General features: G+C 34.6%; 1 protein-coding gene across 2 annotated transcripts; it reads left to right on the top strand.

The window, feature by feature from the left end:
• The first annotated feature begins 17 nt into the window (after positions 1 to 17).
• Positions 18 to 27491, top strand: LOC117334218 (peroxisomal multifunctional enzyme type 2-like). Of its 2 annotated transcripts, none has more exons than XM_033893704.1 (23): positions 18 to 168; positions 1354 to 1407; positions 2279 to 2386; positions 2793 to 2852; positions 3195 to 3263; positions 3749 to 3833; positions 4190 to 4254; positions 4897 to 5019; positions 10431 to 10547; positions 11459 to 11524; positions 14187 to 14249; positions 14738 to 14835; positions 15642 to 15720; positions 16220 to 16377; positions 17089 to 17212; positions 17993 to 18165; positions 18655 to 18724; positions 21156 to 21262; positions 21750 to 21836; positions 22834 to 22923; positions 25753 to 25888; positions 26650 to 26780; positions 27141 to 27491. In XM_033893704.1, exons 1-23 carry the CDS (start codon positions 33 to 35, stop codon positions 27228 to 27230), a joined length of 2289 nt encoding a protein of 762 aa, XP_033749595.1. In that variant the 5' UTR covers positions 18 to 32; the 3' UTR covers positions 27231 to 27491. The 2 variants fall into 2 exon arrangements, with proteins under 2 accessions (XP_033749595.1, XP_033749596.1); XM_033893705.1 differs by lacking the exon at positions 18 to 168 and adding an exon at positions 553 to 607.
• The last annotated feature ends 4 nt before the right edge of the window (positions 27492 to 27495 follow it).

Below are 27495 nucleotides of genomic sequence, written 5' to 3' on the forward strand. Positions count from 1 at the left end.
AGCTGTTTTCTCGAGTTTAAAGGTCTTAGGTCATGAGAGCATTAAAAGATGAGCCAATCAGAATTCTTCAGTTATCACGGGCAAAGTTCATAGTTCAGTCACTTTCCAAGATGGCAGCGCCCTTACGGTTTGACGGGAAAGTGGTCCTAGTGACAGGTGCCGGGAATGGTAATATCCTTTGTAATTTCTTTTACCTTTGGTGTAGTTCAAACCCGATACTGGATGAGACGGATAAGATATACTTGACCTGATTCATATAGCACAATAACTGCCGACAGAATCTAGGTTATCGCCTCGATCCTCTCTCAGGCACGGTTATCCGCGACTACCTATCTTCTGTCAATGATATGGCGGAAAGCGAATGGGTTTGTAACATTTCAACAGTTTAGCCGATTTACTGACATCTGCACTGTTTCTGTGCATACCTGACGGTAATGTGATTCGAACTTTCAATTTTTGCATAAAGCTGTGGTGTAAACTACAGCTAGGGGTGCAACGGAACGCCACACGTACAATTGCCCAATCTGACCAAAGTCCATCATCCGAAGTTTCTGAATCGACAGTGACATGTTCTTGAACACTAGGACGCTATTGCCTATTAGAAAGTGTATGTTATACTTATGATTTTCCGTTTATATTACTGTCGCATTTACATTTTTGGTATGCAAATATTTTTTTTTTAAATTTGCTAAATTTTGCGGTTTAGTCTAGATCTTGTTTTGTTACACTTTGTTGAAAATGTGATCGGGTCAAAAAAGAGGACGAATATCTGCCTCTTATTTGGGTCAATACTGCAACTTAATTTAAAGACGACGACTTTTAAGCTGTTATGGGGTAAATCTTTTCTATTACAAAATACACCATTGTAAATGGATAACAGGCCAAATATTTCCACATTTGTTTTATATAGGTTTTAACAATTACCATGCACAGACTTACATTGTATTATGCTTTGTAAAAGCCAGTGTTACAATAACATAGTGATGCATTATCAAAATTATCAATTACCTTAAGCTTGGACTCAGATATTTATTTTTTTGTTTATATTTCTATGTTGTAATTTGTAAATTCCAATGATTATGAAAAAAAAAATAGATGAAGTCATAGATGAAATGTATGTATCAATAACCAATCGTGCAGCTATTTGGGAGATGTTTAACTATTTTACATAATACTGCAGCATATAACTGTAGATCAGTACTTTTGTAAATGAGATACTTATCAGTTATGACAGTTACTAGCTTTGCTTGTTATGCAGACTCAGGTTGATGAAAGCTAGGACAGCTGTTATCTTTATCTCACGTGAGATCAGTGCAATGTATCATGCTAATCAGTCCTATATATGATTTTCAGGTCTGGGGAAGCAGTATGCCTTGGACTTCGCAGAACGTGGTGCTTCAGTCATTGGTATAAACAGCTCTTGGCACACAATTTTAGAAGTTCAATATGTATATTACCATATTTATCTGCAAGAAAAACCTTGCCCACTCTTTATCATTTTTACAGAATTGTAAATTTTATTAAAGTAAGATAAATCAAAGTGGTTCACAAATAATCCTTCACAAAACTTAGATAATGTACTAATTATATAGCTAGGGGAAGGGACTTATTTGGGGATAAATATGGAAAATGTGTTATATCCAGTATGTGCTTCTACTGTTCCAACCTCTCTGGGAGACTTCTGGTTAAAACAGATAAACCATACTTACTCAACAGTTAGCTATATTGTACTACTTTAAAACATTGGAAATGGCTATCAAATATACAAAATGTATATCATATTTATACTGACACCAAACAAAATTTTATAATGATTTAGTCAAGCTATCTTTATTGGTACCTACTTTGTAAGTGGAATTACATATATAACAATACGTTCTGGTAATTATATTTTAAAAGATTTAAAGAGCAACTTCTTAGAAGGCAGACTTATGGCTGCATGAGGAAAATAAATCTATTTGAGAGAACATTGAAAGGAGGCCCTTAATTTTGAATTTTGATTTGATGATGATTTTCTCTGAAAAATATTGCTAAATTTTAGAAGTTGAATTGTTGACTGTGTTACCTGTAATTCCAAAATGAGTTATCTCTATTATCCTGTGTTGGAAAAACTGAACTACCTCTCATTGATGTGAATTATCATGACTAAACATACCATGTGTAATGCAAATTTTCTTACCTCAGGTTTTAGTTAAAATCTCAAAATAGTTCTGTTTGCATATATCACAGGATATTGAAATTAGATTTTTATAATCACCTACCATTGTTTTTTTTTCAGTGAATGATCTTGGCGGAAACTTCAAAGGTGAAGGTTCAGGAACAAGAGCTGCTGATGTCGTTGTAAATGAAATCAAGGCAAAGGGTGGAAAGGCTGTCGCTAATTACAGTAATTCTCTTCTTCATCTTGTTTATCTCAGAAATCATGATGTACATACAGATAGTGCATTTCACCTTCATGAACTGATGTTGGTAGCACATTTCAATCTACATTAGTGCCAGGGAAACATTAACATTTTAAACAGTTTCAAGCATCATATTTCTCACTTTTACTTCAATCTGATTTATCTATTAATATATAATCAGCTTTTTGATATCCAATTAGGAAGTGTTTGTGCAATGTGTGTTGTTCTGTGAGTAAGCATTTCTAAAAATACACAAATTTGGTAACGAGATGCATTGTAAAATAAATGATAGAATATTTATTATTTTATTATCATGTGAATTTCTTCTTATTGTCTACAAAATAAATTATGATTTCTTTTGCTATGAGATCATTTGAATTTTTTTTTCAGATTCTGTTGAAGAAGGAGAGAAACTAGTGCAGACTGCGTTAGAAAACTTTGGAAGGATAGGTAGATACTTGATACTAGCATTGGTTTTGATATTATATTTTTATGTAAATACTCAAATACATAAACACTGAAAAGCTTTCTCATAATAGAGAATTGTATTTTGTCACTGGCTGTCAACTTGGATGGTGGTATAGGAATATTAGTTTTAAGAAAACTAAAACAATGTCACATTAACCCTAACCCTTTACATTTAATTGATATGATGAAAAAAAAATGAAATATTAATATAATAGATGCCAAATCTATGAAGAAAAAAACATCAACAAAATATATAATATATGTATGAATATCTTCATATATATTAAATATCATATACATGTATTTTATGTTGTGTTCTGTAAGATATTGTTGTCAACAATGCTGGTATCCTGCGGGACAGATCCTTTGCGCGGATCAGTGACACAGACTGGGGTGAGTATCACTATTACTGGTGTCTCAAATTTCTGACAAGGTCCTAGGTCACAGATCACCTCTCTGTTACATACTGGAGATAATATTGAGATACCTAAATACAGTCATATTATTCAGAAAGTAGAAAATACATTGTTAACTTACAACTGTCACCAAAAATATAGAAGATGTCAATATCAAAATGTGATTCTACATAATAAGGTTTACTATTTCATTTAAAAGTCTACTTAAAGTAGAACTTTAAAAAACTATAATCAAAATTTTCTCCAGCATCTACCATAGCATTTCTCTTTTTCTTGAGTTCTCACATAGAATATATATTATATATAATGTCATATTTCAATGGAGTAACCATTTTGAGTGACTTGATAGCATAGTGCACAGTTGCCTTTAAGCAGGATCAATGTAGGATTCTTTGATTGGATGTGGAAAAAATACACAGAGGACAATCCTGATCAATAAGAAAACTTGGCTTTTCTTTTCAGACCTTATCCAGAAGGTTCATTTGCGAGGCGCATTCCAGGTTAGCAGAGCTGCATGGCCATACATGAAAAAACAAAACTATGGCAGGTAAGTACTGGTACTAATTAAAAACATTTGATATTTAATTATTCTAATTAAATGTCTTTCCATTCATATAAAATATTTGAGCTTAATAATGAATCATTTTTATGTTGTTATGAATATTCCACCAGTGATTAAATTATTAGACTATTAGTAAGTGCTTTTGATAATATTACTGATAGGAACATCTATCTATTATGATATTGTTTTTATTTGATATTTAAATCTTATATGAGTTTGAATTAAAGAGAAACAAAATATTAATAGATTATCTGATAGTAGGCTTTGAATTGAATTATGATGTCAGGATGTGTTGTTGTATTTTCATGAAAGAAAAAAAATGTTCTCTGGTCGTATTATAGAATTATCAATGTGACGTCAGCAGCTGGTATTTATGGAAACTTTGGACAGGCCAACTACAGTGCCGGTAGGTATATTGTGGGACTCAAGACTAAATATTCTAAAAATCAACAGCAGTGCAATTTCAAATATTGAGTCGAGACACAAAAGAAAAATCCTTCTAGTTTAAGTGTTGTTGTAGCATAATTGTTAAAATATTTGTATATGTTAGAATTCATTTAAATTCATTTTATAGATATATAACACCAGCAAATGTGGTAACACTATCCTTGTTCAACTTGTTTATGACCCATTTGACTTAAACAGGAGCATACTATTTTACCCAATTCTGTCCATATGTCTGTTCATCCACTGCCGTGATATATGAGTTTTTAGCAAGTTTGTTTTAGGTCATCTGTAAACAGTAGTAGTCAAAATAAAGTGGGGAATGGGGACATTCATGTTACACCAACAGATTTCTTATTTTCCCTTTGAGAGAAAAAAATCATACATATAACAGAAGTTACAACATGAATATCAGCAAATTGAAATACACAATGAAAAATAAATGGACGACATTAAGTATAATAAATGATTATAATTTGGCATGACAAAGCTTGGCAATATGAAGGTAGATTTTGATAATAGATATACATTTGTATATAGTTTGATGACATGTACCTATGGCAGTGTTGTGAAAGCTTTATTATAATTGATGTCATGTTTGCAGCCAAACTGGGAGTGCTGGGTCTATCTAACACCCTGGCTATAGAGGGAAAAAAGAATAACATCAAATGTAACACCATCGCCCCGATAGCTGGCTCTCGTATGACAGAAACAGTCATGCCTCCAGGTAGGTTTTGTAAAATTTTAGTCTGTCTGAATAAATGAATGTTTTTGGAGATTTTTTTTTTTCATTTACATACACCTTCGTAGCAAAAACTATATTTGGTTAAAAGACTGAAGATTATAATATGTCAGCTGTGAGTAAGGAACTTTTTATGGAGGCGTTTACGCCTGCCATATTACAATCACCTACGAGTTGTGACGTCACAATCTCTCACTTTCATTTTCGTTATATTTCCTTTCACAGTTCATTTTGTAGTTTCTTTCGGTTCATATATGATGTAGTTGAACTATATATACATTTATGAAAACTATCAAGACTACAAATAAAGTGCTATTACATGAAAAAAGGTATATTCAGTATAAATTTCTCTTCGGCGGAAGCCCGGAATTTGAGACCTCTGGTGGTAATTTCTATAACTAGGGGTAATGATTCGCTTATACTATTAGTTCCAAGTATGAGGCACGTCATTGTAGTCCGTCATTCAAAGTAGATGTGCACAGAAATGTATTAACTATGCTTATAATGTTGTGAACATTTCAGGAATTATTTTGAATAAACAATAAGAATAATGTCTTGTAAATATCTACACCTGCATCGATTTTTGCAAATCTATATCGAAAATACTGTTTGAAGGGAGATAACTGCGAGATTCTGACGTTACCTTACAGAGGACACTTGTTTAACTACTAGGAATATAGACGGCTTAACAACCAAGCGCAAACAAATTCCCGATTTTCATAATACCCTCCAGGTTTTGGCTAGCAACATTTCTTTTGTTTACAACTTGGTAGTTTGTTCACGAGATTTTATGAGATTTGGTCCGATATTTAGCGATCACGTGTTCCGTCTGTTTTCGTGAGCGAGCACTCTGTCAAAATGGAGGCACGTGGACACGGGCTTCACACGAAGCATCAAAGTGTGATGTTTGTCGCTAGAAATTAATATCTATCAACATGAATTAAAGGCAAGTTGCTTACAAAGTTTAAATCTGTTTGTTGATCCACTGAAATAAGCATTTGTTTATTTAGGACGAAACTGTTTACGATAAGTTGTTCAAGCCTGGCCAGACCACAAAATCACAATATCTACGTACTGCGATTATAGTCCAAATTTTCTGACGATCTTGCTATATACTATATGCAGACTTTAATCAACGATATCAACACCAGAACCCTTCGGATTACTGCGATAACTGATTGAAGTCCCTGTGTTTCAAATCTATGAATCGGTAGACCTAACGTGATCGGTGATGGCGTGATGGAATTCGATCGTTTATTTTTTAAAACTAAGAAAACTGGCACATATCTGTCGTGGTGGTCATTTGTGCTGTACCTTCCCCGACAGAGACAATATACATAATCTGGGCTTTTGTGATAAGGTTTACTGCAGTAGCTACTCGCACTCGTAATATATATGAAAATGCTAAATTATTATTGAACCAGCTTGTCTTATTTATATATTATTCAGCTCACGATTCAACCTTTTCAAATGTTTTCATGTAATATAACTTTTTGTTGTTTTCATGTAAAATGATAAATACATGTATATCTATTGGCAATCGATATATCAAATCCATATAATATAAGACTTTCTCAAATATCAATATTCCTCATAACTTTCAAAATAAATCTATATTTGCTTTTGAAATTTAATTAAAAATGTTTGATATTCATGTCACGAACAAATCCCTTAAAACGATCATCAATCTCCTTATTGGTCTCCAGAAAGTGTGAAAATAAATGAATTTTTTTGTCAATAATTCTATTTATTATGAATTCATGTATAACCATTTAGGTTTTTTCCAATGTTGACCTTTAAAACTATATATATACAAGCAACAATCTGTGGGATGTCAAATATGGAAGGCTATATAGCTGTTTCAGGATAAATTGCCAAAAATGCTTATAAGTACTGTTTCTTATCACTGATCACATATATTGGGTTTTTGACTATTATGTGTTATTGCTACTTAAGTGTGAATTTTTTCAGCTTAAGTGATAATGTATTTCTTTGTACTTGTGTGCAACAGACATCGCAAGAGTTTAATTCTCCTACATATAATATTGACTCCTACAAAAAGAAGTTGAGTGATCATGAGTGGTTGACTACGAGAGGCATTTTATCAAATCTCATATTGACCATACTGATTGCTCATGATCATATTTCATCCGGCCTAGTAAACTCTAGAAAAAACATCTTAATTTATGAAAGTAGCTAACTCCTTTAATGTATGTGTAAAAATTAAGTATATATATATCGTACAAAACATCAAACTTCTAATATGGTAGATATGAAACATACATTTAGGCTGACTGCCTGATAATATAATTTGTACAGAGTTTACAATCCTTTGACATTCAGCTCATAATATACACCATTATAATTTGATCTGTCGTCATGCGTCGGTCTTCTTCTTAAGACCAAGATATCGCAGAATGGTGTACAAAAGGTTCTTAAGCTATTTTATCAAAATTGTTAATTTCATGACCCCCTATGTGTCGCATTCTCCCTGGGGAGAGGACACATTTTACTATAGTTTATATAGGAAACTCATCACACATATTTTAGCATAATTTGTTTCATTTTCATTGGAAATTGGTTAGCACGTGGTTAGGGCAAACTTTTCTCAATGGTATATTGTCAGAGAATGTCAAGGCCAACGACTTGTTATGGGTTCGAATGTCAAAAATAAAAATCTTATATTGATTATTTTTTTTCATTTCATATGAAAGAACATAGTCCACTGAAACAGAATGTGCATATTTTATTGTCATCAGATAAAAATATGGCAGAAAGATATGGCACTTGGAAAAGAATCATAAATGCATTTTCTCCAGCCAAAATTAAAAAATTATCCAAAATTGCAGAATAAAGGTTTCTGCTCTTTTATCTATAATATACACATGAAGGCTTGATGTTTGGCGCATCGATAACGTATGGCTGGCTACAAATGTTATACTTATATTTGACCTTGACCTTCATTTAAAGTCACGGGGGTCAAATGATGAAGAAAATTCAAAGTTCTTTCAAAATTATTAATTTGGGTCACATTTTAAAGAATCAGCCCTTTTAAAGGTGTGTGCAAGGTCAAATAATCAAAATGACTCAGATATGGCACTTTTAAAAAGAAATTCCTACCAAAATGAAAAAATGACCCAAAACTGCACATACACATGAAGGCTGGATATTTGGCAAACAGATACATGTAACATGTGTAACTGGCTACAAATATTGAGTTTATCTCTCTGACCTTGACCTTCATTCACATTTTAAAGAACCGGCTCTTATGAAGGTGTGTGCGAAGTTTCAAGGGCAAATTATTAAAAATGATGCAGACATGCCCTTTAAAGAATGTTTTCTTGCCAAAATCAAAAATTATCCTTAAACTGCAATTCAATTGTTGGCTCAAAAGGGGTCAATTTGGCTCAATTGACATAAATAACTTCTTCTCTGAAACTAAGCAATCGATATAGCTCATACTTGACTGGTAGCATCCTTTTGGGTAGGGATTCAAAATTGTAAAAATGGTGGGGTTGACCCCCGGGGGGCAGGGTCAAAAGGGGTCAATTGGTTTCTCTGAAACTAAGTTATGGATATAACTCACATTGGTGTGGTAGCAATCCCTATGGGGTTGTACCCAAAGTCAATTTCATTTCATGGATTAATTGCACAATTTGGTATAAAACCTACATTTGTATGGTAGCATGGTTATGGGGTGGGTATTCAAAATTGTACGAATGTTGGGGTTAACCTCCCGGGAGCTGAAGGATGGGACCAAAATAGGTCAATTTCGCTAAATTGACATTTTTACACAATCCTGATGTAAAAATAGGCCCAGGGTTCTTTCCCCACCCCAAGGGACTTATACAATCATATTGAATTGATATCAAATATGAAAGTTTTCTTCAATATTTTGCATGTAAAACGCTGTATATTTATATACAGTACCTATAGCTACTAGGCTATTATCTACATCTTGGTGGTAAATTAAAAAGCAACAAATCACAGTTTATTGTTAATATTGACATTGGATCTATTAAAATAGATGGAATTGATATCTAATTTTGAAATAATTGTCCTTAAAAATGAGGTCTTTGTTAAAAAAAAAGTGTAATAACTTTTAAAAGCTGTCAATCTAATTTTGATATTATTCTAAGATCAAAATAGAAAGGAACAAACAATTTTGTTTACAAGATATTGAAAGACATTGTACACTTTCAACAAAAAAGTAGCAGACACTCCCTGTATTTTCAATACATATCGTGTATTGCTATAACTTATCGAAATGCATATCTTATTGTTTGGTCATTTCTAATACCCAGGCCTATAAAATATAAGTTTGTTTTAAACACATAAATGCAAATTTTGAACTACTTAAGTATAAAAGATGGTTTAAAGTATGAATGTTAATGACATGTACCTAAGTAGACGTTGATTTGAAAAAATTTAAAATGTTTGACTTTTTAAGTAAAGGTTTGATTGAAATAAGAAATGTTTAACTTCTTTTAGAAGTAGGTTTGCAACTTTTAAGATGGTTAAAACCATTATGTACATCGGAACAGTCTAAACCATTACATTCATCAGGACTGTGAAAACCATTATGTCCGGTTGGTTTGACACATTTAAGTGGAAATGTTTAGTCATGTTGATATCAGTTTAATTTGTATTCTTGCTTTATTTCAAATATCTCCTTTTACATCTGACTAACGCCTCCTACAGTACTTTCAGTACTTTGATTTATGTCATCTGGCCTAAAAGGTCAGGATGACCTAAGTCATCATGCTTCATCTATTTTTGTTAACTGTACTTAAATTTTCACAAGTCACACTTCACAAGTTCCAGCGGTGATACTTTAGCTAAGTCTTGCCTGAAATGACCCTGGGATAGTCCAGACCAAGTGTTGTTATTTTTCGGATCACTCTGAAATCCAAGATGGTCATCATAGGCACTTTTGAAGTTCCACTAACTTGTAACACTGTGCTATACTCGCTACTGAGAATGTATGCTACAATAGTACAAGGCTCTTTTAGAGTCAGATAACCATAAAGGCCCATGGGCCTCTCATATATTTTTCAATAAGTACAATCATTTTTTCCTGAAAAAAAGGTGGATATGCGCTTATAGGGCATGTGCCCTTATTGAGTCAAATACAGTAAATTATAAAGCAATAATCTTAATTCTAAGTCAACATCAATTTCACTTTGCTTTCTAACAATTAATGGATCAAACAAAGCCATTGAGATGCCTGATCTTTTTACATCAAAAAGGAGTAAGCAATAAAATTGAAATGAGGAGGAAATTTAAGTAAATTTGTTAAAATTAATAAATCAAAATGAAATATAAATAACTTCCTGATCCAATACTTCCCAAATGTTCTGACGAGTACTAAATACTTCGTTGTTTGTGTTGTACAGATATGGTGGCTGCCCTGAAACCAGAATTTGTGTCCCCCTTGGTGCTGTATCTGTCACATGAGGATAGTGAGGAGAGTGGTTCTCTGTTTGAGGTCGGAGCTGGATGGATAGGAAAATGTAAGATCACAAAATTATCTACTTTTAATTTCAAAATAGTTAATGAAGGAAATAACATGGTCTATCATTTATTGTTGCATAGATAATCCAAGTGTGGCTTTTCTGCATTCATTTATAATATAACATATATAATTTTGATATTATAATATTTAAATGAAATATTAGGCAGCATTGTTAGATTTACAAGTTCAAATAAACTGATAATACCTTGAGTACATTATTGTAAAACTACACAATATGTATTGTTTAGTGATAATCTTATTTTTAATTAGTGCTTTTCACACTATGTATATAAATGTGTATGATTATTGTTAATCACTTCACCATCATCAGATAGTGGGCTTTTCAAATCGCCCTGCATTCACCATACATGACTGTAAACAATCCCTGTTATCATGATTTAAGTATTAAGTATTACTTAAAGGATTATTCTCAGACTTCATATCTAGCATCCCTTCGGTCCCTAGTTGTGCCAGTTTGATTTTGAGTCTGATCCAGAAAACGAAGTGCCGAAATTTGAAGTTCAGAATTATCAATATTTCTAATTCACAGAATGTCCTTCTTAGATTTGATACTAGTAGAGAAAAAATAATTCCTACATAAAACCAGTAATAAAAGATCATTGAATAGTGGGCGCCAATTCCCTTGTGGATCTCATTATTGATACAACATTTATTTGTCATTTCATTATTACTCTAATCTGCTTGAATTCCATAATTCACTTCAATGTGAGAGCACCAAAATAATGTTTAAAACAAAGTGTGTATCAATTTTGAAAAAATGATATTTGACAAATTGTCCAGCATGCTCAAAAATAGTTATAATTAGCCTCTAACTGTACATATGATTATTCACAATCATTTGAAAAGTCCAGTCCTAACTTGTAAAAAATGTGTTGAATTTGATTACAGTGCGTTGGGAAAGAACAAAGGGTGTAGTTTGTCGTTCAAAGAACTCGTCCATGACACCTGAAGCTGGTAAGACTGCTGTTTAGTGTTGTACTAACAAATATTGTAGAGACCAACCAACCAATTGTTTTCCCATAGACCTTAGTGTTAACGTTTTGGATTATTTCATTCAAATTCTTGAATTGAATATGACGATTATGGTTTATAACAAAAGTTTAGGGTCTGATATAACACCTAGTCAAAAAAAAAAGTTGGGTCCTTCAGCTCAAATTTTCTCCAGTGTAGCCATTTTGAAAATAGGTGAATTTCGCAGTAAAAATTCTCAAAAATCTTAAATGTTTACCTGTTTACTATTATTACGTGAACTTTTGGGAAAAAAAACAATCGGACGTAAGAAATTTATATCAACATTTCTTATTGATAGTTACCTATCAGGCTACATATCTATTTTCTCACTTCAAAACATACTGGCCAATCAGTGGCTGCCAGACATTTTATCCTTGGCTCAACGTTCTATACACAGGGGCTGTTTCAAAAATATTTTTTTTCAATTGGTTGGTTGTTCCCTATAGCATCTTTCACATTTTTCAAATATAACTTTTCTGGAACATGATGGAACAATAGGCTATGCTATCAAAATATGCTGTGCCTGACTGCAAGTCTTAGGCTGGTAGGTTGATTCTTCTATTGGAACCGGATATGAAATTCTTTAGAGAAAACCACATTAAAATTGAGTTAATTTTGAAATGTAAATTTTAATATCTTGATAAGCTTTGAATTTAAAGGGATGGCTTTTGGTTAATAGCCAAGTATAGAAATCGTGCTACTCAGAAATATAAACAAATAAGATATAGAATAAAGATCAGGGGGAGATAACTCAATGTTATCTCCTCCACCCCCTAATTTCTGGTCTTTTTGTAAAAAATGAAGAAAAAAAGGCCGAACGAGAAAAAAAATTAGGAGTAGAGCCATTATTTAGATAAAAGAGTCGAAACACAGACACAGAACACGGAACCCGGCAAGTGACAACAAAAAATAACCAGATATATCACCAAACACTGAACTGGGGTAGTGACAACAGAACAACCAAACACATCACCGAATACCGAATCGGGGTAGTGACAACAGAACAACAAGACACACACCCTCACATTGAACCGGGGTAGTGCCAGCAGTACAACCAGCATACCACCGTACCCCGAGCCACGATATATACCGCTACCATTGAAATATAGAATGTATGTCCGTATCTGTCCGGTCTATGGTCCTCCTTGTAACACTACATGTGTCATATTTTCATCATCAATCCCCACTGAATCTCAATTTCTCTCTAAATTCTGCTACAATGCCTCCAAGGTGAGAATCCCGTCCGAAAATGTGCTAGTCGGTCCCATCATCTGGTTTCCAGGGACGCTAGATGGCATAAAATGTCATATGCGGTAGCTATATGTAGAGACCAACCAACCAATTGTTTTCCCATAGACCTTAGTGTTAACGTTTTGGATTATTTCATTCAAATTCTTGAATTGAATATGACGATTATGGTTTATAACAGAAGTTTAGGGTCTGATATAACACCTTATCAAAAAAAAAAGTTGGGTCCTTCAGCTCAAATTTTCTCCAGTGTAGCCATTTTGAAAATAGGTGAATTTCGCAGTAAAAATTCTCAAAAATCTTAAATGTTTACCTGTTTACTATTATTACGTGAACTTTTGGGAAAAAAAACAATCGGACTTAAGAAATTTATATCAACATTTCTTATTGATAGTTACCTATCAGGCTACATATCTATTTTCTCACTTCATAACATACTGGCCAATCAGTGGCTGCCAGACATTTTATCCTTGGCTCAACGTTCTATACACAGGGGCTGTTTCAAAAATATTTTTTTTCAATTGGTTGGTTGTTCCCTATATACCATGTTTGTGATATCCCAGTAAAATATATATCCGTTGAGGGGAATCTAGAAATAAAGAAATTCTAACATGGATGCTGGAGAAAATACAGTCTGTCATTATTAAAAAGAAATTTGAATTGAATCACTTCTAGTGGTGTTCCTTGTTTGACAAATGAAATCTGGAGTCCTCCTGTTGGGTAGATATTTTACTGTCCTATGTATAACCTTGATTCATTACAAGTCCTGTTACATGTTACTAGTAGTATCTGTTGTCGTACATGTATTAAATTGGTTAAAATGGTTTTGAACAGCAGCTGTCTCGTAAAGAATGACATATTGGTAAATAATGTTAAAAATGATTGTAAAATGTATATAACCTGTGAGTTTCAAAAAGCTAGAATTATTGAAATGTTCATTGTTAATGATATTTTTTGAATTGGTTAAAATAGTTTTGAACAGCAGCTGTCTTGTAAAGAATGACATATTGGTAAATAATGTTAAAAATGATTGTAAAATGTATATAACCTGTGAGTTTCAAAAAGCTAGAATTATTGAAATGTTCATTGTTAATGATATTTTTTGAATTGGTTAAAATAGTTTTGAACAGCAGCTGTCTTGTAAAGAATGACATACATGTATTTGTAATGTAAGGTTAAAAATGATTGTAAAATGTATATAACATGTGAGTTTCAAAAAGCTAGAATTATTGAAATGTCCTCACTACATGAGATAAACATTTTTAAGAGTGTCAAAAGAATTTAATCAAGGGAATTGCCATGTTTATGAATGACTGTCTATATGATTTCTAATAATTACTGTATTTTAATGTTTCAGTGAGAGATAATTGGGATGCTATCACAGACTTTACTGATTCTACCTACCCCAGCTCAAGTCAAGGTAAGCCTCAGGTGAAATAAAGAAAATAAATTGGAATTTTCTGTGTGCATGAGTTTGATGTAATTTTAATTGAAAGTACTGAAATTGGAACTTATAAATATTACATTATTTACCCCGCGTATGTTATCCAATGGTAATTTTGTGATTAGATGAAGTTTTGCCGAGGTCACCATAAACTAGAAAGTAACTTTTTTGTCATATTTTGAAATGGTTTTGGACTTTATTAGCTAAAGTTTATGTTTTATCTCCCAATTCCTTCAAAGTAGATGTAGGGTCATACATGTTTCCCAAATAGATTTTAAATGAAATATCTAAACATGGTTTCTTAAATTACTCAGGGGAGTGATTCAAGCATACATGTCTTTTTGATTGTTTACTTTCCGATGTTGATGTTGATGTTCCTCGTCCATACAACAATTGTGACTTGTATCATAAGAATGACAATAATTGTAAAAAAAGAATGAGATGAGTTTGTGTTGTTGGAACAGAGTCATCTGCTATAATGATGGATGTACTAAGAAATGTGGAGCAGAGCCCTGCCAAGCCTTCCTCTAGATCAGCATCCTCTAGCAGTGGCCCAGATGTTGTAAGTGATCTATCTACATATTGTTATCAAAGGAGAAAGCAGGCTATACAAAATAACTAGGATGGAACATATTATTGTCAGGGCTTTTCCAGTATTAATAATATAATTATACATCCAATTGGAGAACTCTAGAAATATAGATATTCTACACATATTGGATATGGGAGAAATGTAGATCATGGTACTGATTGATTATCTTTTGGTGGTCACTGTTTGATTATCTTTTGGTGGTCACTGTTTGATTATCTTTTGGTGGTCACTGGTTGATTATCTTTTGGTGGTCGCTGGTTGATAATCATCTTTTGGTGGTCACTGTTTGATTATCTTTTGGTGGTCACTGGTTGATAAACTGAAGTCCTCCTATATGGTAGATATTTTACCGTAGTTCTCATAGTAACTTTTTAAAATGTTGATTTATTGCACTTTATTAGATGATCGTACAATATCTGTCAATACTGAACAAACCCACTCAATACAGTTATTTTCTATTTAAAAATATCCAGTAGGATTTTGACAGTCTAAATAGATATATTGAAGCAAAAATGATGGGGGAAAAAACACAAAAATGTCTTACCTTGAAAATATTTGCTGTCTTTAAAAACCTAGAAGCTTGAAAACATTTGCTGTGTTTAAAAACTTAGAAGCTCAGATTATATCAGTTTGGCAATCATAATGATGTATAATATTGTTGGGAATTAACTAAACTGGCTTAGACTTTGTGGTTCTGTAATCAGTGTCTTTTCTCTTTAAATGTGCAAGTTTGTAATCCTCTGTACATAAAATTTTGTTTCTGTTATGTTTCACAGGAGGCAGCGAAAGCATACAACCCAAAACCAATCAAATTCACCTACTCCGCTCGTGATGTAATGCTGTATGCTCTTGGAGGTATGTTACACAAATTATAGCCATTGATCATTTCATTTTTACATTGTTGATATACAGTGTACAGGTAGATGTTCTGTTCTTTGGAAATTCTTGAAGAGTCCTTAAATTTGGTATTTTGATAAAACTTACTTTTAGCCTTGAATCCTGGCTTATGACTTTGCAAAAATCGTTTATGTAAAATTCTATTCTGTATAAAACGTTCATTGGAAAATCGTTTATGTAAAATTCTAATTATGTGTGAAATGTTTATTTGAAAAATGTTTATGTAAAATTCTATTCTGTGTGAAATGTTAATTTGAAAATCGTTTATGTAAAATTCTATTCTGTATGAAACGTTCATTGGAAAACAATTTATTAAAGAAGTCTTTAAAATGGCCCTAAGGTTGTCATGGTTTGACCATAAATTCACCGCACTATTTTGATAAATCAAAGATAACTCGCACATGAATTACACATATATTTCCTTTGTTATTTTGCTGACTTGTCTGTTCCTGTGTAGTTGGATCCTCAACTCGTGCACCAGACTACCTGAAATTCTTATATGAGGGATCTGAGGACTTTGGAGTACTTCCCAGCTTTGCGGTCATCCCAGCACAGATGGGAATGGAGAATGTGATAACGTCGGGAATCCCTGGAATGTCTATAAACCCAGCCAAGGTACATAATATGAGGAAATAAATTTACACTAATTAAATTTTCGCCATCCATAGATATGATATTATCTTTATTTGCTGATATTTCCCCATATTCTTTACTGTAATTGGCCTATCATCCTGTTATGTCTATCATTTAAGATAACTGTTTCTGATGTAACTTGCACCTCTAAAGATAAGAACAGAATTTCCTGTACATTCAAAACAATAATCATATAGATAAACTTACTGCGGTGTTTTGAAGTTCTTGATAGTTTTTATCAGGGAAGCTTCCATGTTTCCTGTTTTTTATACATCATTGTGATTCTATGTATTTTTGGGTATAAATTGCCTATCATGGGTATTGGCCCTTACAATGTAGGAAATTTGCTACATCGTGAGGTCAGGATAAGAGCTGTTCATAAACTATCTGGCTGTCTACCATTATATCGATGTAGCAAATTGACTACATCTTGAGGCCAGGATTGGAGCCGAGCAGTAACTGTTTGCTAGATATTCACTGATCAGCACCTGTCATGGCATCACGATGTAGCTAGCAACATAGTATGGGCCAATACACCGTGATTAGCAGTCTCTATCGAAAAATGCACAGAATCACAACAATAAGTGATATAAGGTGAGGCATTGGACAAATAAATCTGTTGTCAAGGTAACTATATATTGGAGTTCTATATGGGATGATACTTTGACGTTTTAATTTCTCTTTGTTGTATAGATTCTACATGGTGAGCAGTATGTTGAGTTGTACAAGCCTATGCCAACCAGTGGAACCCTGACATCAAAAGTCAGCATTGCAGACATCCTCGACAAAGGGTCTGGAGCTGTAATCCTCATCAACAGTAAGTATCCATGACAACCTGACAAGGGGTCTGTAGCTGTCATACTCATCAACAGTAAGTATCCATGACAACCTGACAAGGGGTCTGTAGCTGTCATACTCATCAACAGTAAGTATCCATGACAACCTGACAAGGGGTCTGTAGCTGTCATACTCATCAACAGTAAGTATCCATAACAACCTGACAATGAGTCTGGAGCTGTCATCCTCATCAACAGTAAGTATCCATGACAACCTGACAAGGGATCTGTAGCTGTCGTCCTCATCAACAGTAAGTATCCATGACAACCTGACAAGTGGTCTGTAGCTGTCATCCTCATCAACAGTAAGTATCCATGACAACCTGACAAGGGGTCTGTAACTGTCATCCTCATCAACAGTAAGTATCCTTGACAACCTGACAAGGGGTTTGTAGCTGTCATCCTCATCAACAGTAGGTATCCTTGACAACCTGACAAGAGGTCTGTAGCTGTCATACTCATCAACAGTAAGTATCCATGACAACCTGGACATAGATCTTGAAGCATTAGCTTTATCAATTTAACATATATGCAGTATCTGTATTAACACATGTAGTAGTGCAAGATATGTAGGATTCCGCAGCCAATTTGTTCAGCAGTAGTATATTGAGTCTGAACAGGTGACATATTTGAATATTTGACTAATATTGTCAAACAGGTTTCTCTTGCTAGGGTTACTGCTTAGTGATCATGAATATAATGGTCAGCTGTGGTTCTTAATGTTAATATTTCTTAAGGTTTTTATTGAAATATTTTTGCAGTCGATACCTTTGATGAGAAAAAAGAGAAAGTATGTTTCAACCAGTTTAACATATTTGCTGTTGGGTATGGAAAGTTTGGTGGAAGCAGAAATTCCGAGGCTGCTAAAGCTCCTGGCAAAATGCCATCACGGAAACCAGACTCATTTCTGGTGGAGAAGACCAGTGTGGATCAGGTATGTTATGTACCTGATATCTATATAGCTGTGTATATAAGTCCCCTTACTAAAAGAGGTCAGATTTTCACAATCATCATATCTTTTACATTTCACTTACAGGAAAATGAATCAAAACATCTAGAAATTTGTATCTGAAAAGAAATCCTTTATCAGTGACTAGTTAGAATCAGAGTGCAAGTTCAATGGTAGAAATAATTTGATAATTTGTTTGTCCCTAACTATCAATAGAGGAATAATTTCAGAATCAGTTTAAGAAGTTCTAGATATCTTGTCCTAAATCTTCTTCATACAAATTGTGGCGGAAACATATGTATTTTACTCAAAAACTCACTGTTAATGTCATAGCTATTGGGGATTATAAATAAACTAGCATGACAGCAATTTACTTTTGTTTAAATATCAAACAGTTTAAAAAAAATGAACTAGAACAAACAACACCTATAAAATGATTAATATAATTGTTACCAATGTGTGATTTACCTGCAGGCAGCCCTGTATCGACTGTGTGGAGACAGAAACCCCCTTCATATTGACCCCAGCTTCGCTGCAATGGGAGGTAATCATTTTCTTGTCAAAACTATGGTGAAGTCAATCAATAAAAAACACAATATCTACAAGTAGGATGGTAAAGTAACTTCGCTTACTGGGAGGTCATTTTGAAGGTTCAATATCGGGTAGAAAAGCTAATGACATAGCTAGTTTAGTGGATCAGTATCAGGTAGTAGAGCTAATGACATTGTAGTTAGTGTAGTGGATCAGTATCGGGTAGTAGAGCTAATGACATTGTAGTTAGTTTAGTGGATCAGTATCGGGTTGTAGAGCTAATGACATTGTAGTTAGTTTAGTGGATCAGTATCGGATAGTAGAGCTAATGACATTGTAGTTAGTTTAGTGGATCAGTATTGGGTAGTAGAGCTAATGACATTGTAGTTAGTTAATTAGTGGATCAGTATCGGGTAGTAGAGCTAATGACATTGTAGTTAGTTTAGTGGATCAGTATCGGGTAGTAGAGCTAATGACATTGTAGTTAGTTAATTAGTGGATCAGTATCGGGTAGTAGAGCTAATGACATTGTAGTTAGTTTGATGGATCAGTATCGGGTAGTAGAGCTAATGACATTGTAGTTAGTTTGATGGATCAGTATCGGGTAGTAGAGCTAATGACATTGTAGTTAGTTTAGTGGATCAGTATCGGGTAGTAGAGCTAATGACATTGTAGTTAGTTTAGTGGATCAGTATCGGGTAGTAGAGCTAATGACATTGTAGTTAGTTTAGTGGATCAGTATCGGGTAGTAGAGCTAATGACATTGTAGTTAGTTTGGTGGATCAGTATCGGGTAGTAGAGCTAATGACATTGTAGTTAGTTTAGTGGATCAGTATCGGGTAGTAGAGCTAATGACATTGTAGTTAGTTTGGTGGATCAGTATCGGGTAGTAGAGCTAATGACATTGTAGTTAGTTTGATGGATCAGTATCGGGTAGTAGAGCTAATGACATTGTAGTTAGTTTGATGGATCAGTATTGGGTAGTAGAGCTAATGACATTGTAGTTAGTTTGATGGATCAGTATCGGGTAGTAGAGCTAATGACATTGTAGTTAGTTTAGTGGATCAGTATCGGGTAGTAGAGCTAATGACATTGTAGTTAGTTTAGTGGATCAGTATCGGGTAGTAGAGCTAATGACATTGTAGTTAGTTTGATGGATCAGTATCGGGTAGTAGAGCTAATGACATTGTAGTTAGTTTAGTGGATCAGTATCGGGTAGTAGAGCTAATGACATTGTAGTTAGTTTAGTGGATCAGTATCGGGTAGTAGAGCTAATGACATTGTAGTTAGTTTAGTGGATCAGTATCGGGTAGTAGAGCTAATGACATTGTAGTTAGTTTGGTGGATCAGTATCGGGTAGTAGAGCTAATGACATTGTAGTTAGTTTAGTGGATCAGTATCGGGTAGTAGAGCTAATGACATTGTAGTTAGTTTGGTGGATCAGTATCGGGTAGTAGAGCTAATGACATTGTAGTTAGTTTGATGGATCAGTATCGGGTAGTAGAGCTAATGACATTGTAGTTAGTTTGGTAGATCAGTATTGAGTAGTAGAGCTAATGACATTGTAGTTAGTTTGATGGATCAGTATCGGGTAGTAGAGCTAATGACATTGTAGTTAGTTTAGTGGATCAGTATCGGGTAGTAGAGCTAATGACATTGTAGTTAGTTTAGTGGATCAGTATCGGGTAGTAGAGCTAATGACATTAGTTAGTTTGGTAGATCAGTATCTATGCAAGGGATTGATGAGTATAAGGAGTAATCATTCTGTGATTGATTGGCAAATTTGTAGGACGTCATAATTGACAAACGAAATCTGCCCCATATTTTAGTACCCCCATACTTTAGGGGAAGTTTGATAAATAAGGTTTTTCGTGATGAAGCCAGATAATGTGGGTGAAACCAGTAGAAGAACCAGCCTCCAGCCTGGTGTGATTGATTCTCCAAATTAGAAAACTAAATGATAAACAATACCCACAAGAAAGCTTCATTCACTGGGAGGTAATTCATTTGTCAAAACGGTCAAAGTGGTAAGGGAAAGGTGTAATATTTGTCTATACAGAGTTTGATATGCATGGTATGTGAATTATAATGTTTTAAATTACATGTACATGTATATGATAATACTTGGTCGTTGAGAGTGTCGGCATATGTAACCTTCGGTGAAGATCTGATGTGCATGATTTGACGCTCCTGACCCAGATAGCTTTGTTTTCTCGGGAAGCTGAGAAAGAGACAGGTCTGTGCTGTCATGGTTGTGTCCTAAATTGGGCAAGACACTTTACCCTAAATGCTCTGGATATCATGTGACAGGCCTCCTGTACAAACAAACTGATAGTACTTACAGAATGCCTCCTATTGTAACTGCAACATATAACATATACTCTGCTTTATGTTTTGTATGGATGATATTTTAGAGATTGAATTGCTGAACCTTTTGCTTCTAGGATTCAACAAACCAATTTTGCATGGTCTGTGTAGTTTTGGCCACGCTACTCGCCATGTGCTCAAGCAATATGGCAACAATGATGTCACAAAGGTCAAGGCCATTAAGGTAAAGGTCAAAGTTCACAGATACCATTAATTGTACTGTTAGAATGATGAAATGTTATTTTAGTCATATCTATAATTTGGTGTTATTTCATATTACTGCAACAGAAATACAACTTTTTATCTATTGATGAGGTGCACACCTTGTGGGTCTAACAAAGAATTAAGTCAGTTTAACAAAAAATAAAGATAGCAGAACAAGATCAGTCTGTATCATAGAATTAATGGTCTTTTTGTGAAAATCCATTCAATATGCATAATCAGTGTTGTATATTTCGACAAGTTGTCTTATATTTATCTCATAGAGCTGCAGATTGGTGAACAAGTTTGAAATCTTAATTTCTTGAAAAACTATTGAGCAGGCTAGCAGTAACTGCTCCAGCATTTAGACCTACTTGTGTCATTTTAAAGTATGTAATACATCGACAGGTTATCTTGTAATAAGACTTTTCTGAAATTAGTGATGAATAAACAATGAAATGATATTTTAGGTGAGATTTGCCAAACCAGTACTACCAGGCCAGACAATTCATACTGACATGTGGAAGGAGGGCAACAGGGTCATGTTCCAGTGTAAGGTAAGAATTTGCTGTTCCATTGAAAGGGTCAAGGTCATGTTCTGGTATTAGGTAAGGGTCAAGGTCATGTTATGATATTAGGTAAGGGTCAATGTCATGTTTCAATGTCAAATGAAAATTTGCTGTTTCATTGATTATAAAAGTCAAGGTCATGTACCATTGTAAGATAGGCTCAAAGTCATGTTCTAGCATCTGGTTAAAGTTTCCTGTTTCATTGATTATTAGCTAAATAGGTCACCTGGGCCAAAGTCTCATTGCCTTTTGTCCATTGTCATCAGTCATGCATCCTGAACAGTTTACATTTTTGCCATCTTCTCAGAAACCCCTGAGCTAATTTCAGTGAAGATTTGAGGAAACTTTTCATGGCCAAAGATCAACCAAAATTGTGAATGATTTGGTCACTACCCCAAGGGGACTTAGGGGCAGGGCAAAAATGGGTCAAATTGACTGAAATTTCAACAATTTTCTTCTCAAGAGCTAATAAGGTTTAATCAAATACTTTTCATAGTTAAAAAGGTCTTAATCAAGGTGCATTTATTTACTATTATTAGTTTACACAGGGAAATCACATTTTGGATTGTTATTTGTCAAATTCCTATTGGAATTAATTCTAACTTGGTTAGAGATGGCAGTTTGGTGGTATACACATGTTGATCCTGACAAACTCCCAGGGGCCAATTGGCAGAGTCAAAAAGGGTCAAATTGACTAAAATGTTTCAAAACTCAGGTGACCGTTTAAGTCCATGTGTCTTACCTATGTAAGGATCAATGTCATTTTTCAGTGTCAGATAAAAGTTTTCTGTTTCATTGATTATAAGATCAGATTCCAGAGTAAAGATTGGGATCATGATATAAGGTTATACAGTTAAAACATCTAACAAAACTTTGAAAGGATTTAATCTGACATCAAAAAATTGTAGTTGATCATGTCTTAGCCAAAAGCTATTAAGAATATTTATGATTATGTATTCAAGTTAATTTGTTACTATGATTACAGGTAGCCGAGTCTGGAGACGTCTGTCTTTCAGGAGGATACGTAGATTTCCATGCAGCACCAGCAGCCTCCGCCTCGACAGCAGCTCCCCAGGTAAAATGTCAAGAAACGCCACTCCTGGAGAAATACCCATGAAAAAGCCATGATTTATAAACCATGAAAATCTCTGGGGAAAAAAACAATGAATATGTCAATAATTCATGGCCATCAAATTCCAAAGTACTCTTGAAATGCCATGGAATCTTCACAAATATCATGGCCGTGACCAACTATATATCATGGCTCTGATGAGATGCAGTTTTTATTGCCATGAAGCAGAGACCTAAAATTCATGGTCATGAAAATAAGCCGTGATGTTTTTTCACTGCCAGGATAGTCCTCTGAATTTGTCATGGTACCATGAAATATTTTCTGATATGATTGTGAATTTAAGGTATTTTTTCTTTGGTAAATAAAAGTTGAAATTCCTGTTTACAAAAATATGAAAATTGACGTGTAATTCGTGCATTAACACCACCTCTAGTTGGAATTCATGACATGAAATCATTTTAGAACTGACAATTCAATGAAATTCATGCCCATGAAAATCAGAAATTAATCCTATGCAGCTAATCAAAACAACACATGGCCATGGCCATGAAACCACACATTATTGAAATTGATGGCCATGAAAATTAAGTAAACATCATATACCATATCCTGGATGCTTTTCTACTAATAAACTTTCATGGTCTTCCCTTTTTTCATGGCCATGAATATGATTGGTTTTATGATCTTTAATTTCAATTTTATATGCAATCTTAGCCATGAAATTTTTCAGTCACTAAAATATGTGAAAACCATGACCATGAAATTGATATTCATGGCAAATTCATTTGTGCACTTTTTTATGGTACCATGAAAATACTCAAACAAGATTCCATGGCATATTTTCATTGATTATTTGGATTTTCATGGTAATTTAATGTTTTTAGGTCATCTGACCCGAAGGGTCAGGATGACCTATAGTCATCATGTTTCGTCCGTCGTCGTGCGCCGTCCGCCGTTCGCCGTCCGCCGTGCGTAAACTTTTCACATTTCAAACTTCTTCTCAAGTTCCACCAGTGGGATTGAGCTGAAACTTGCCTGAAATGATGCTGGGATGGTCCCGACCAAGTGTTGTTATTTTTCGGGTCGGTCTGAAATCCAAGATGGCCGCCACAGCCGCCATTTTGAAAACACATTTGAAACTTCTTCTCGAGTTCCACCAGTGCTATTGAGCTGAAACTTGCCTGAAATGATCCTGAGATGATCCCGACCAAGTGTTGTTATTTTTCAGGTCGGTCAGATATTCAAGATGGCCGCCATGGCAACCATCTTGAAAAACACATTTTAAACTTCTTCTCCAGTTCATCTGGTGCCATTGAGTTGGAAATTGTTTAGGATGTTAAGGAGGGAGAGCCAACAAAGTGTTGTTATTTTTCGGCTTCGTAAAAACTTTGACATGGCAGCCACGTCGGCCATTTTGTAACATGATTGCACAATCACGGTTCTTCTGAACAACACCTATTTGAAACTTCTTCTCAAATTCCAATAGTGGGATTCAGTTCTTACTTACCAAAAATGATCCTGAGATGGTCCTGACCAAGTGTTGTTATTTTTCAGGTCAATCAGAAATCCAAGATGGCCGCCATGGCAACCATCTTGAAAAACACATTTTAAACTTCTTCTCCAGTTCCACTGGTGCGATTGAGCTGGAAGTTGGTGAGGATGTTAAGGAGGGAGAGTCAATAAAGTGTTGTTATTTTTCGGCTTCGTAAAAACTTTGACATGGCAGCCACGGCAGCCATTTTGTAACATGATTGCGCAATCATGGTTCTTCTGAACAACACATATTTCAAACTTCTTCTCGAATACCATCAGTGGGATTCAGCTCTAACTTACCAGAAATGATCCTGAGATGGTCCTGACCAAGTGTTGCTATTTTTCAGGTCGGTCAGAAATCCAAGATGGCCGCCATGGCAGCCATCTTGAAAAACACATTTTAAACTTCTTCTCCAGTTCCACTGGTGCCATTGAACTGGAAATTGGTGAGGATGTTAAGGAAGGAGAGGCAACAAAGTGTTGTTATTTTTCGGCCCCCATAAAAACTTCAACATGGCAGCCATGGTGGCTATTTTGTAACATGATTGCACAATCATGGTTCTTCCTTAACTACACCTATTTAAAACTTCTTCTCAAATTCCACCAGTGTGATTCTGCTCTTACGTACCGGAAATGATCCTGAGATGGTCCTGGCCAAGTGTTATTTATCGGGGCAGTCAGAAATCCAAGATGGCCACCATGGCAGCCATCTTGAAAAACACATTTTTAACTTCTTCCCCAGTTCCACTGGTGCCATTGAGCTGGAAATTGGTGTGGATGTTAAGGAAGGAGAGCCAACAAAGTGTTTTTATTTTTCGGCCTCGTAAAAACTTTGACATGGCAGCCACAGTGGCCATTTTGTAACATGATTGTGCAATCATGGTTCTTCTTTAACAACACCTATTTAAAACTTCTTCTCAAAGTCCATCAGTGACTAACTTACCAGAAATGATCCTGAGATGGTCTTGACCAAGTGTTGTTATTTTTCAGGTCGGTCAGAAATCCAAGATGGCCGCCATGGCCAACAGTGCCACTTTACTCTCTACAGAGAATGCATACTACAATAGTATAAGGGTCTTTAATTTTGAGTCAGATGACCGTTAAGGCCCATGGGCCTCTTGTTTTCTCTTCCTAGAATATTCTTCCAGTAGTGATGTACAAATGAATTAACGATATTATAGATACATGGAACGATCAATTTTTAATTTGCATGTTTTTATAACAGAAAAAAAAATTGTACAAAGAATAAATGCACCTTGTCAAAAGTTCTTATACATTCTCCTTCTCTTATATTTATAGTCTTCAGCCTTGAAGTGTGACCTTATCTTTGAGGAGCTCGGTCGTCGTGCCAAAGATGATCCTGCCATAGCGAAGAAGATTAACAGCGTGTTCCAGTTCAACATTACCCAGGGAGGGAAAACTGCTGCTGTTTGGAGTGAGTCTCTTGTTATCTTATTGTTGGGATTTAGGTAGTTTGTGTACCACTCATGGATACCTTTTTCTCTTACCCTGGACAGGGATATTCACAGTTTTGCTCTCTTACCCTGGACAGGGATATTCAGTTTTACCGGGGTGAGATTTCCTTATCTCTTACCCTGGACAGGGATATTCAGTTTTACCGGGGTGAGGTTTTCTTATCTCAACCTAGGGAAAAGTCCTGTGTTTGATAATTTAACAATCTCTCTCCTTGGGTTGAAATCCCCCTATCTCAGTCCAAAAGGGGTGAAAGATTCTATTAGTCTCTGTACTCCTTTTATGGAAATGAGATAGATGTTGGAAAATAAAATAACCATCAGTCAAAAAATAGAGACCATCAGGGACTTTCATTCACAACTTTGATTGAAGAGTTACTCAAACGCAGGTATTACATGTACCTAGGACAGAGAATATTGATTATATTTACTGCTAACTACATTTATGAATCAAATCAATCTGGAACGTTTGTTGCTTTAAATTTAAAACAAAAACAAAAAAAAAACATTTGATATTGAATTGGTGAAAAATAGCTGAATAATTAGTGATGGTCAGGAATGAATGCCTGAAATTATTACCATAGATCTCAATCCAGGGTAAGGTGATCAAATTGTTAATAAATGATTTACGCAGTCAAACAACAACTTATTTGTACCCAGTTGTAGAGCATGATGAAATTATCAGGATATTCAAAAAGTGAGCATAGCAATAATTGTGTTGTAGCTACTGACATGAAAACTCCCGGTGGAGCAATCTACAAAGGGGATCCTAAACAAGGCAAGGCTGATTGTACTCTCACGATATCGGACGATAACTTCGGGGACATGGTCACTGGGAAGCTCAACGGACAGCAGGTATGAACCTCAGAGTCTGTTTAATTACTAATGATTAAAAAGTTCAAAAAAGATATTAGTGAATAAGTTAAGAATGCTTCAAATCCTCAGTATAAAGTAAGTAGATATATAAATGAAGGTATCAAAGCAATATTTTCGTGTGAGTACTACCTAATTTATCTGTATTCCAACATTCACATTGTCTCAGTGTCTCAGACTAAATTCACCATCATATATAGGTGGAAATTAATGTTTTTCAGGAAACATTCAATATTGCCTAATTGCCAAAAATATTTTTTTTGCAAGAATTTTTTTAACATAGATTTTTGTATTTCATTCCTACTACAAAAGGCTTAAAGATAGATTTTCTTTCTATTGTAGGCCTTCATGAAAGGACTGCTGAAAGTACAGGGCAACCTGATGTTGGCTCAGAAACTGGGAGAATTATTCCAAGCGAAATCCAGTCTTTGAAGAAATTCACCTAAAAATTACAAACTAACTTATTCTTTATAGTCAATTTCATTTGAAAACAATTGTGTAGTTCTCTTTGGATCATAAAACAATTTCCTAGTGCTATTTTAATCAGAACAAAAACGGAGGAATCTTCAGTCCCAGTGATATTGAACAAAGAGTATTTGAAAGCATTTGGGGAATCCGAGGTGAAGTGGAAATTAGACAGATTTGAAGGTGATTGAAATGAAATATTTGAGCCACAGAAGATAATCTAAGACTGAAA

Source organism: Pecten maximus, chromosome 9 (assembly GCF_902652985.1).
Source record: "Pecten maximus chromosome 9, xPecMax1.1, whole genome shotgun sequence".
NCBI lineage: Eukaryota > Metazoa > Mollusca > Bivalvia > Pectinida > Pectinidae > Pecten > Pecten maximus.

Excerpts from the sequence above, each read along its gene's own strand:
- LOC117334218 (XM_033893704.1), top strand. The coding sequence starts at position 33 with ATGAGAGCATTAAAAGATGAGCCAATCAGAATTCTTCAGTTATCACGG. Across the intron at positions 2,387-2,792 it reads AAAGGCTGTCGCTAATTACA|ATTCTGTTGAAGAAGGAGAG; the intron begins GTAATTCTCTTC and ends TTTTTTTTTCAG. Across the intron at positions 5,020-10,430 it reads AGAAACAGTCATGCCTCCAG|ATATGGTGGCTGCCCTGAAA; the intron begins GTAGGTTTTGTA and ends TGTGTTGTACAG.